This window comes from Spermophilus citellus (assembly GCF_964194105.1).
Source record: "Spermophilus citellus genome assembly, chromosome: 9".
Classification (NCBI taxonomy): Eukaryota; Metazoa; Chordata; class Mammalia; order Rodentia; family Sciuridae; genus Spermophilus; species Spermophilus citellus.
In genome coordinates, this window is record NC_138191.1 from 26,858,824 (window position 1) to 26,871,208 (window position 12,385).

The following is a 12,385-nucleotide window of genomic DNA, read 5'->3' on the forward strand; positions in this document are numbered from 1 at the left end:
AGAACATCTATCTAATCCTGAGAGGCTCTGTGAGAGGAACTGAGCAGGTACTATAAGAAAAGTTGTTAAGGGATAGGGTAAGGGTGAAAAAACAGGTGGGTTTGGTGGTACATGCTTGTGATTCCAGCAACTTGGGAGGCTAACGCAGGAGAATCACACAGTTGAGGACAACCTCAGCAACTTAGCAAAATAAAAATTTTGTCTCAAAATAAAAATTTTTAAAAAGGAATGGGGATGTCACTCACTGGCAGAATACCCCTGGGCTCAATCCTCAGGATCAAAAAGAAAAAGAAAAAAAATTTTGGATGAGTAGGAACAGGAGGTTATTCTTGTCCATTAGGTGTTTCTACCTCAGTATCATAGGTAGAAGAAACAGATTAGTTTATTTATATGTAACTTTGAATGTCATGTATGCTTCCTGTATAAGAGAAGGAAATCACCATTTTCATTATATGCCAACAATAATTTAACATTTGGGCACATGGTTCCCAAGCAGCCCATTATTCACAAAGGACAACTGAGGTAGTTGTTTAAAATTTGGTAGCTCTTTCAAATTCTAAATCCTTCATAATATATATGTTGTATATAAGTGGATGAGTTGGGTAAGAAAGAAGAGAGAATGAGCAAGAATGAGCTCCCAAGGTCCCCCTGAGTTGTAGCTCCTGACCAGGAAAACTGGTAACAATCTCAGTCCCCAAAGCTATTTACTTAAGCCCATCATTGATACATAGCAAATAAAAACCCTAAGGGCTGCATTAAAGCAGGGGATTCTCCTCAGGAGAGCTCTGCCTGCCAGCTGGCTTATGAACACAGTCTTCCCATCTCTCCGGCATCTGGGTTAATGCTGGGCTCGTTGGTGTGGGTACTTGTTACTCTTTTTCTCTCCTTCACAGCCAGAGCCCAGGGATGAAGCAAAGTAGGTAGTGAGTTCATTGCACAGGTCCCTGGGACCATGAAGAGAGGTGGCCTCAGCTTCCCAGGTGTGTGCTGGCTGTTTGCTGTGATGGCCACAACGTGCCCTTTCTTTTCAGGGCCTCCAGGAAGCCTGACTGTGACAAGATTGTGTTCTAAAGGAGCTTTAGCACAAGATCTGATTTGGAATAATCTAAATAAATGTGTGGCTCTTCCGTGCACCTGTTTGAGCCTTTCTATATGGGAAAAAAATATTTAGAAAAATGGAATCCTTTAGCTAGACTGTCTCCTCTTTCTGTTCCATTCTTTCGTTTCCTCTTCTATATTCACATTCTCTTCCACATAGGTTTCTGACACCGTCCTTTTCCCTAGGCAGTTCATGACAGAACTGAATTCAACTCAATATAGTAGAAGGTGCTGGAAAGAGGTAAAGATGACTTGCTCCCTTCTTCTGTAGGCTTTCCAATATAAGCTAGGATAACAGAATGCAAATCCATCACCAAGTGGCAAATAGCAGGATACAAGCATACATAATCAGGCCCGAGGGCTGCAATGTGAGCATCCCTTACTTATATTCATTTTTATATCAAATTGTTATGGCAAGATTGCAATAAATCACCAAGTCCATCTCAAAGCAGGAGATGGAACTAGCTTCATGGGACGAGGGCAAATGGCAAGTTTGCACTCCTCGACGTCCTCCAGGGGTTAGAGGACACCGTTTATAGTTTAAAAGCACATGTAAAGCATATCAGTACATTAATCATAAATGGCCATTGCCATGTTTCAAAATCATAAACAAAAATCATGAGACCTCGAATCATAAGTAGAGGGGAAGTGGATTAAAGAGACTGTGGTTGAGTACAAGTTAAAGAACAATTACTAACCTCTAGACAAACATTAACATTCTATGCGGTTAGGGTACATTGCACAAGTACAGTGTATAAGAATAGAAGGAATAATTTTGCCATTTTGCATTGTCAATATGCTATTCTAAGCAACTGTTGATGAGTATACAAACGGGATTTTCCCAAGAGAGAAGCATTTCTTAAATGACATGGAATCTCAGGGTAAAATGGAGTCTGTTTAGTCATTGCCCATATAGCCTGGCCCATAAAAAAATGAGATAAAGATATTCTGCAAAATATAAATCTGCAAAATATGGCAATAGTTTCTCCCATCCTCATATAGCCATCTTGCTCGTTCTACCAAGAGTTCCAATCTGTTTTCCCTCCCCTTGAATCCTGTGGCTTGATTTGGACAAAATAATGTAGCTGAGGTGACGAGGTGGGCAGTTCTTAGCCTGGGCCTTAAGAGGTCTAATAACTTTCGCTTTTGCTCTTGGAAGTCAGCTTCTGTGTAAAAAATTTCAAGCTAGATTATGATATGCCACATGGAAGACACCTGCATATCCCAGCTGACAGCCAGTACCACAATTGTAGAAACTTGTGGCCTCTGGACCCTTCAGCCCTAGTCAAGCTCAATCAATACCCACAGAGCCCTGCCCCAAGTGTAAAATCATGAGCAAATAAATGGTTGCTGTTGTTTTAGGTCACTAATTTTTGAAGTGGTTTGTTACTTAAAACAAATAACTGGGGCTGAGGATAAAGCTCAGTGATATAGAATGTTTGCCTAGCATGTGTGAGGTCCTGGGTTCTATTTACAGTACTACAAAAGAAAAAAGAAAAGAAAAGAAAGAAAGAAAGAAAAAAACCAAATAAACAGCTTTCCATGCTTATTCTAGCACTGAATTAAGTGCTTTATCTCCTTTAATCTTCATATTACAAATGAAGAAGTTGAAGTTTATAAACACCCACCCCCAAGTCACCCACATGGTAAGCAGCAGAGCTGGTTTGACTCCATGCCTTCCCTATTTCTTCTCATCTTCTTCACCCAGTGAGTCTAAGTTAGAATCATGGATTTAAGGGGAAATTTTTTTTTCCCAGAGGCAATAAATATTAGGCAAGATTTTGAAGAGGAAAAAGGGGATGTGATTTGGCTAAAAAGCATGTGGAAGGGCCTTTCTGTTCAGACCCAAAGTCTGTTTTCAGTTGAGGCAAAATATCTAGTTCAGTTCTTTTCAACTGGAATTCCTCTAGAATTAAGCTGATGCCACAAGGTATCTATTGTCTGTCATAAATTAACTTCTTGCTATGCAACTAAGATGCTACTGCTTATGTTACTATCCTTGGGAAAATTGAGAAAATAGTCACATAAATCATTTATAAGGCCTAATTCACTATGGAACCCAAGAATGTGGGGATGGAGCAACCTGTGTGTGGTGCATGACTAAAATCCCAGCAAATCAGGAAGCTGAGAGAGGAGGATTGCAAATTTGAGGCTAGCCTCAGCAATTTAGTAAAACTTCCAGCAACTTAGCAAGACCCTGTCTCAAAATAAAAAGATAAAAAGGTCTGAGAATGTAGCTCAGTGGTAAGGTGCCCCTTGGTTCAATCCTTAGTACCAAGGGTGGGGGGGAATGTAGGGGTAAAGGCCAAAGTCCAGAGCCAGTCAGCCAGGTACACAATGGCAAAGATGCCTCCAACCAGCTGAAGCAGAGTGTAGGTCAGGAAGAAGTGAAATACCCCTCAGTTATAATGCCCTAAGGGTCCATCAGTGAGACCTCTGGCCTCTGCTATTTGCTGAATCACTTAAAGAGGCCTCCCTTAAAGTTCATACATCCCAAACCTTCTTAGTAAAAGAAAAATCTTCACACTGAACAAGACCTCCAGTTAATCCTTCTGCATTTAAGAAATACTGCCCTGGAATCCTTAACTTTCTCATTTATGCATTTGATGTTTATGGAGTTCCTTTTGAGCTGAGTTCTCCTATGAGCCTGGGAAGGAATGTAACTTTTTCACTAGCTTATTATTTGTCCAAAATATTAATCAGCTGCTTATACACACAGTTTTAGGGTTCAAAAAAGGGGAACAAATATCAAATATTTTCCTTATACTACATGAAGAATTCTTATATCTGAAATCTGTACTTTCTGGCTTTGCTTTCATTTTGGTAGAGAAAAAGTAGTTTTACTGGGGTTTTGTTTATTTTGTTTTTGTTTTTCTTTATGAACTGCAACAGTTTTCAAGATCATAATTTGGAGACAGAAAATTGAGGGAGTTTCCTTAGGAGAAACTAACAGTTTACTAAAACTTAAAGTGTAGAGTCTCCTACTCAGGTTGCTTTTGGGGATAAAGAACATTGTTACTAACAGCTCTTTCTCTAATCTTTGTTGCTACTTGCCTGGGAGATGAAGCTACTGACTCTGGCTTTTCCACCCCCATAGACTTTGAATCCTGCAAGCAACTTTAAAATGTCATCTCTGTCACAAGAAAGTAAGGAGCTGAAACTCCAAACTTCAGTTCTTGTGTTTCAATGTAAGAAAATTTAAAGTCAGACACCAAAAGTTATATAAGATAACTTTATTATAAGCGAAAGTAAAGTAAAAGTAAAGTGAGGCTTAAGTAGAAAGCACTCTCAAGGGAGCGTAGGCTTTCTCCAAGCTGAGAGCAACTTAAGAGATAAGGCTGTCCCCAAATTTATTGTTTTACAAGTTAACTTGAGAACTGGGGTCCTCCTGCAGCAATTTTCACCAACTGGGTATTCAAATCCTCCTTCATGTTGGGTGGTGGAATTTTTGCCCTTAGTGTATCCTCAGTTATGGTGGTCATCCTATTTAGAGGGGCTTCATCTACAAGTCAATCCCATGTTAATGTGGGCATTGGGGTCAATAGCTGATCAGAAGTTACCTTAGTGTACCTAGGGAAGGAGGGAATCTTCCTTCCCAGACAACTGAAGACACTTATAACCATAATTCCTATCTTCACATAAACCTCAGTAGATCCTGTCAAAGAGTTAGTCCCATTAATCCTTCTCTCTTGAAGTGTTTTACAAATAGTTTCCTTGCTTTGGGTTGTTTTTTACAGGTTAACTGCCACCATTTGATTTCTTAAGATGGTTTAAAGAAGGACACTAAAGCAATTTAAAGAACATTTTATAACGTTATCATAAAGAAGAACCTTGAAATAATTTAAAGAACACTTTATGACCTTACCATGCATTTCACTGCTCTTGCTAGCTACTACCTAACATCTGCATCAGCAAAAAGGGGTAATCTCTTTTTCTGTGCTCTTCCTCACATAAATTTGAAAGTTCTGGGCCTCCCACCTTTTCCCTTATCACTTCCCTAAAATTCCAAGGCTCCTTTGCTTCTTGAGGTATTTATTACATATCCCTCTACAGACCTCACCACTTCAAATTTACAGTTAGAACCAAGGAAGGAAACAAAAAAGCAAAAACAATGGTTATAAACTCTAAGGACTCAGGCTCTTTGTTTACAGGAAAGCTCCGCAACCATGGTTAGGAGCTTTTCACTTTTTAAATTTTTAGAACAGTTCTAAGAAGTTCTGTTAACTGGTGTCCCAGTTTATTCACCTGCAACATTTAGCGAACATCCCCTAGTAAGTAAGCTAAAACAGTTTATAAACACAGCTTTTAGTTCCGAGATAGCTAATTACAAACACCCCCTCACAATCTGTGGGCACAACATATAAAACTTGATGCTGATAATTATCCTTCTAATTCTTCCTCATTTCTCAAGCGAACAGGGGCCCAAGAGGGCAAATATACTCAATCCTGCCCTGCTTGTAAAAGGAGTCATTGTTACATTTGAACCCAAATTTCCCTGGGTAAAAAGCCAGTTGTTTTCTGAAAACCTTGGCTACCTGAGTTTCCGATTGTTCTTGCTTAAAAAAAAAAAAAAAAAAAAAAAAATCAGAGATCAGAGGGGGCTGGGATATAGCTCAGTTGATAGAGTGCTTGGCTCGCATGCACAAGGCCCTGGGTTCAATCCACAGCTCCGAAGGTGGGCGGGGGTGGGGGTGGGAATCAGAGGGCCAGATGCCATGGTGCACGTCTAAAAACTTCAGTTACACTTGGTGGCTGAGGCAGAAGGGGATCACAAGTTCGAGGCTAACCTAGGTAATTTAGATTCTGTCTCAAACTTAAATTTAAAAAGGGCTGGAGATACAGCTCAGTGAAAGCGCCCCAGGGTTCAATCCAGTGTGGGAAGGAAGAGAGTTAGCAATGGAGGATGTACTTCTTTGAGAACCTCAATATACTTAAAATATAAAATATACTTAAAAGTGCTTCCTTGGTGGCCATCCTATTTAGGGGGGGCTTCATCTACAAATCAAAAAATCACAAGAAATGAAATTCAGCAAACAAGGAGTTCGCACAATGCGCCCAAGTAAACGAATTCCCCTCCGCAGAGCAGTAGTTTTAGGGCCTATCGTGGTTCCTCTGCGGAGAACCCCGCCAATAAACACTGGTCTCCTCGGCTCCGCGGGAGGAGGAGAGGGCGGAGAAGAGGGAGTGGGCGGGGCGCAAAGCCCATTCTCATTGGCCCGTTCCCTCAAGCGCCGCCACGAGGTTCCGCCCCTGCCGGGCCCTCAGGCGCAGGGCTCTAGGTCTAGGAGCCAAGGAGGGACTCCAGGGTACGCGCGCGCACTCGCGGCCTCCTCTCGCAGCCCAGCTTCCCCCTCGCGGCTGGAGTCTTCCTGGGAACGCCTCTCCTACCCATCCCACCTTCGACCCCATCGGTAGGCTTTCGGTTGGCTGCCCGTCATAGCCCCGCCCCCTGAGGATCACCAATCACCGTGCGCATGTGGCAGAAGTGGGTGGGTCCTGAGAAATTCGAAAGGAGCCCCGCCCTCTGGGAGCCGATTCCCGGGACTAGATTGTGGAAAGAAAGCTTCTTAGTGGAAGGTAAAGTAGGGACGGGAAGTGGAAACTGCGGGTGGGCGGGAGGTGTGGTTCCCGTGTGGTGCCGCGAGAGTGGAAGGGTGGCTTATGAGAGGAAAAACCCGAAGGATAGTGGCGGGGTGGAAGGCGGGGCACGCAGACCTTCCCCAGTGAGTCCAAGGGCTTAGAGGGGTGGGAGGGCCATCTGGTGGGAGTGGGGGAGCTCTCTGCAACTTTCCGGTAGGTATCGCGATTAGTTAAAGGGGCGTGTGCTGCTGCAACATGTCTCCAGTCCCTGGCTTGCATCCCAAGAATAACTGGGAACCTGGGGCAGGGTGGATACCTGAAGGAAAAGTATATTTTCTCTCCAGTTCAGGTCTAAGCTCACTCGCTCCTGCTGATTGGACATGGAGGGTTTGGAGGAAGGTAAGGAAGCCCTGGAGGGAGGAATGAGGCCTTGCTATCGAGAGCCGCCTCAAGCAGGGACCAGTGGCTGGCATTCATTCTGCTTTCCCCTTCAGATGTCAAGTTTATTGTGGATGAGACCTTGGACTTTGGAGGTCTGTCCCCATCTGACAGGTACCAACTACTTTACCCCATTTATCTCCCTCCAACAACACCTCTTTGGCCTTACTGCTGAATTATTGGCCTCCAGAGCCAGGGTTGGTAATTTAGCAAAGTTTGAAGCACTAGGGCTGTTAGGACACTACTGGGAAGGGAAGGGAAAGGAGAAACAAGTGATTTTTCAGGGCCATTAAGAAGTGTACGTGGATTTGTTGCATCTTCATCCTCCCAATGTCAGTAAATGCTAAAGGCCTATTAGAGCTCAGAGAACCAAGTATCTCATCACCTAGAGGCCAGGTCTCACAGCCAGAATGGATGTTAGTTTGGAGTTTTGTTTGGCCTGTCTTGCACAGTCCCCTGCTCCTTTTTGTGTGGTCTTGGTGCCTTGTTTATTTTCTGTCTCAGTCGTGAGGAGGAAGATACAGCAGTATTGGTGACTCCAGAGAAACCACTCCGACGGGGCCTCTCCCACCGAAGTGACCCAAATGCAGTGGCCCCTGCACCCCAGGGTGTGAGGTTCAGCTTAGGCCCTATCAGTCCAGAGAAGCTGGAAGAGATCCTCGATGAAGCCAACCGGCTGGCAGCTCAGCTGGAGCAGTGTGCCCTACAGGATCGGGAGAGCTCAGGTCAGGGCCCACGGCCTCTCCGAGGGAAGCCCAGCCCTCGACGGGAGACCTTTGTGCTGAAGGACAGCCCTGTCCGAGACCTTCTACCCAATGTCAGCTCTTTGGCTTGGAGTACACCCTCCCCAAGCAGCCTGACACCTCGGCTCCGGAGCAGTGATAAGAAGGGGTCAGCCAGGGCTCTTAGAGTGACACCTGGAAAGAGGCCCTCCAGTGTGAAGAGGGTGAGTTTGGAAGGCTAAGTGGCATGTGCACCCCTAGACATAGTGCATGACATGTTGAAGGCACAACAGTTTCCTCATTGGTCAAAGGAGAATAGTAATTCTGTCTCTAGAATTGGAATTGAATGAGATACATTGGAAAAGTGCTATACTACAATGTAGAGGCTAATGATTATAATAAGCTCTCAATAAAAGTGGTGTTGATGGTAATGATGGTGTTGATGATGTTGGCAGCTAGCTTCTGCTTTTCCTCACTGGGATCTAGATAGCTCCCTGCCTCTCTAGTCCTTAATCCCTTATGCCAGCAGAACCAATACGTTCTACATTCTAGCTCCCCTCCCCACCTTTTCCATGTCTCTCTCTCTCTCTTTCAGGAATCACCCACTTGCAATCTGTTGCCTGCATCCAAAAGCCCAGCATCATCTCCTCTTGTACAATCAACTCCTCCACTCCGGGGCAAGGCTGGGCCCAATGCAAGGGCAACAGCAAGTGAGACTGGGCAGCAAAGCTGTGGGTGATGGGGGTAAGGAGGAAGTAAAACTTACCTTGAAATGCTTCTACTCCTTTATAACAGGGCCACCTACCCATGTCAGACAAGCCTTGGCTCCACAGTCTTCAACCAGCAACTCTCAACGCCATTCTCGGCCACAGGGGACAGCTACTAAGGCTTCCAGTCGACTCCCTGTTCCTTCAGCTATCCCCAGGCCCTCTAGCCGAATGCCACTCAGCAGCCGGAGTGTACCACCTGGCAAAGGTGCCCTCCCTCCGGATTCTGTGTCAACTCGGAAAGGGCCTCTAAGACCAAGCACTGCAGGGCACAAAGGTGAGAAAGAGTGAACATAAAGATACAAAATCAGAAGGAAGAAAACCTAACTTGGCTCAGGGTGACCTCATCCTCCCAGAGCTGGCAATGACTACTTTTGACATCTTCCATTTGAAGATGAGGAGACTGAGTTAAGCAGAGAATGTGGGGCCCAGTAGAGAGTCTCAGGCTTGGTTTCCAAGTACCTCATATTTTTTCCCTTGACAGAAGTGGCGGGGGGGGGGGTGCACTCTGGCTTCATCCAATATTTCTTTTTTGAGAAGGTCAGTTGAACTTTCTGCTAACACATTTCTTTTGTTGACCCCTATCAAGTTCCTATTTCCCAGCGACCAAACCTTCCTGCTGCTAGTGCCACTCGCAGCAATCTGCAGCCTCCTAGGAAAATTGCAGTCCCTGGACCTACCAGGTAAGGCTGGTCCCTCTGCACCCATCACCTGGGCTTCCAAGCTACTGTGCACAGAAGTCCAGAATTCTATATAGAGAAGGGGTGATCAGGAAGGGAGCCAGCAACAGGGAGTCCTATTTCTTCCCACCCTGAAGAGCTTGAACTTGATGGGTGACAGGTGAGCTAAAGGAGGATGGGCACTTTTAAGACAGTTCGTTCTTCTGTTTCTTCAGGTAAAGAAATCAAGACGACGAGCAAGAATACAGTAGCAAACCACTACAGTCACTGCCTGGATTCATTTATAATAGCAGGCCCTGATTCCATCAGATTCTAGCCCAGGGACAGGAGAAAGACATGCCGCCAGGGTGATAACCCCCCAGGAATATAGACCATAGGAGATGGTGTGGATTTGAGTTTTACTGAAATAGATTCAAACTCTCTGGACTGAAAAAAAGTTGAAGAGAAAAGAGGTGACCTCTCGTAGCAGTGAAATTAGCAAAAAAGAAAATGAAGAATTCTGGCAAATTGCTTGTGCTCTCCACCCCCACTCTTGCGGTCAGCCCCAGAGAATTTGATCTTCTTCCCAGGCCTTGGTTCAGTGGATGAGTCCATGTGAATGGCCTCTGTAGCCAGCTTCTGCTCTCTGAGGATAGGTCTTCCTGAGTCACATCCTCTACTGGACTCAGGCCTGTTTGGAGAGGCAAGGCAGGCATCTGGTCTCCAGAATTTGTTTCCTGTGAATTCTGTGACTCCACTTAGGCTAGTTGATGATAAGCTTACTCTGTGTTTCTTTAAAATAAAATGAATGTATTTTTTTTAAATTTCCTATATATCTGGAAATAAATTCTGCTCCAATTCCTAATAAATTTGTTGTAAACCTCTGTGTAATTCTATTGAGAAAGCGGAGATAGGCCTCCCAGGCAGGGGCCTAAGTAGGTCCTAGGGCCTTGAGCTTCTAGTTCATCCGGCAGTAACTTCCCCTCTTGTTGGCATTTGATGGGAACAAGCTGTCTTTCTGTAGATTCAGATGTTATTAGAAGGTCCAGGTCAAAGATAAGAGTAGCTTAAATCACATGAGGCAGTTATGCTAGGATCTAGGTAAATTATTATTCATATCCTAAACTTGAATGTCCTTTTCTGTCAAGACAATGGAGCCTCCTTGTCTGCTGAACTTATGGGTTGAGAAGTTCCTTTGGTGACATTCAGCTTCCCTGATAGACTCAGACAGAAGATGCTGGGACACCTTGTCGTATTGCACCTCACATCATTTGAGTTGTCTGTCCTCTCATCTCCCCTACTGGACTTGAGAGCTAGGATCAGAATTTATAAACTTCTGCAGTGCCCTAATATTGTGACTTGAATGTAACAGAGCATTTCATTCATTTATTTAGAAAATGTTTTGAATAAATGACAAGGTATACTGGGCTGGGGATGTGGCTCAAGCGGTAGTACGTTCGCCTGGCCCCACAGCGCTGGGTTCAATCCTCAGCACCACATAAAAATAAAATAAAGAGGTTATGTCCACTGAAAACTAAAAAATAAATATTAAAATAAACAAATAAGGTATAAGATGGTAGTTATTGAATAAATGATAAGGACCCCCTGACAGCTTAGGGTCTCCCATTTTTTGCAGGCTTTGACTCTTTTTTTTTTTTTAATTAGTTGTAGAGGGACAGGATGCCTTTATTCTATTTTTATGTGGTGCTAAGGATGGAACCCAGTGCCTCACACATGCTAGACAAGGGCTCTGCTACTGAATTACAGCCCCAGCCCCAAAGCCTTTGACTCTTGCAACCAGAACCAACTCAGTTCATTTTGAATTTTAAAGGAACTTCCTTCTTCAAAGGCAAGGTCATGACTTAAGAAATGCAGCAGGCCACTGGGCAGAAGAAAATGGGACTGCCAACTGGTGTCCCTGCTTGTGCCTGTATGCCTGTAAATGCCCTACTTAAACTTTAAGTGCTCCTCCTTGTCCCTGCTTTTCCCTTTTTGTGGCTGATCCTAAGGTTAATTTAACACATCCACCTACGTCCCCATGACAGCTGCTTAGACACTAACTTTTCCCTGAGCTTGCAGCAGCTCCTAGAACCCCTGAAATTCCAAGAACCGATGTTGGGGGAGAGGCAAGGAGGCTGACATCAAGTTTTTTGTTCTGGAGAAATTCAGCATAAAGAAAAAAAAATTCAGGTGTGTTTCCCCAGTTTCATGCCTGCCTTGTGTCTAGGGAGCAGGTCCTGTTGGCACCTTCAGCAAGCCTAGGGACACGCACAGCCATGACCAGCAGGCGGCACCTTTGTGTGAGCCAAACCTTCCTTGGGTCATTAGAGGCAAAACAGGCAGCAGACCTGTGTGCTGTTGCCCCCTGGTGGGATAGAGAGGAAACACATGTTCTGTTCACACCCTGGTTCAATCTTAATGTTTTGCCCCCACCCCCAGTCCTTCCACTCCAACTAAGCAACATTCAGTTGGCATACCTGCTGCAGCTGACTTTCTTGTTCAGCTAACTGCTTACTTCCTTCCCTTGGCCTGGCTTTCTGTCTTTCTGTCTGTGCATTCTCCTTCCACTTCCCTTTCCACCCCAGTAGCAACAAGAAAAGCCAGTGTTTATTGGCCTCTTGCTATGTACAGTGAACTGTTCTAAGCACTTTATATGTGCTAACTCATTTAATCCTCATAAAAGCTCAATTAGGTGGCTGCTGTTATCATCATCCTCGTTTTGCAGGCAGAAAAACTAAGGCTCAGAGAGATTAAGTCACTCAGTCTGGTTCCAGCGTTTGTGTTCCTAATTGCTACCCTATGGTGCTCCATGTTAATTCCCTTTCTAGTCTGTTGAATGAACCTTTGAAAAACACAAATGTGGGATCAGAGGTAATGTTGCAGAGCACATACTTAGGTCCAGTATGAGAAGTTGCTTCATTTTCCAATGGAAAAGGGCTCACAGTGATAGAGTCAAGATTTATCTAATCACTGAGCACTCTTAAATTTCTACCTGCCACTCATCTCGACTCTCCCTATTGAATTCTGCCCTAGAAAACTTGTCTCTGTTGAGCACTCAGTCCTGAAGCTCGAAACCTGCCCTCTCTGTGCCACTTCTCCAGCCACTCAAGTCCCTCATGAA

General features: G+C 44.4%; 1 protein-coding gene across 4 annotated transcripts; it reads left to right on the forward strand.

The window, feature by feature from the left end:
* Nucleotides 1–6,722: 6,722 nt before the first annotated feature.
* Nucleotides 6,723–10,720, forward strand: PSRC1 (proline and serine rich coiled-coil 1; the record flags this gene model as incomplete). 4 transcript variants are annotated; one of them, XM_081306878.1, is made up of 8 exons in its annotated part: nt 6,723–6,821; nt 7,023–7,077; nt 7,173–7,230; nt 7,621–8,062; nt 8,434–8,548; nt 8,634–8,882; nt 9,195–9,288; nt 10,413–10,718. In XM_081306878.1, exons 2-8 carry the CDS (start codon nt 7,059–7,061, stop codon nt 10,435–10,437), a joined length of 1,002 nt encoding a protein of 333 aa, XP_081163004.1. In that variant the 5' UTR covers nt 6,723–6,821; nt 7,023–7,058. The 4 variants fall into 4 exon arrangements, with proteins under 4 accessions (XP_081163004.1, XP_081163005.1, XP_081163006.1 ...); XM_081306879.1 differs by lacking the exon at nt 10,413–10,718 and adding an exon at nt 9,501–9,880; XM_081306880.1 differs by lacking the exon at nt 10,413–10,718 and having other exon boundaries at nt 9,195–9,292.
* Between the last annotated feature and the right edge of the window lie 1,665 nt (nt 10,721–12,385).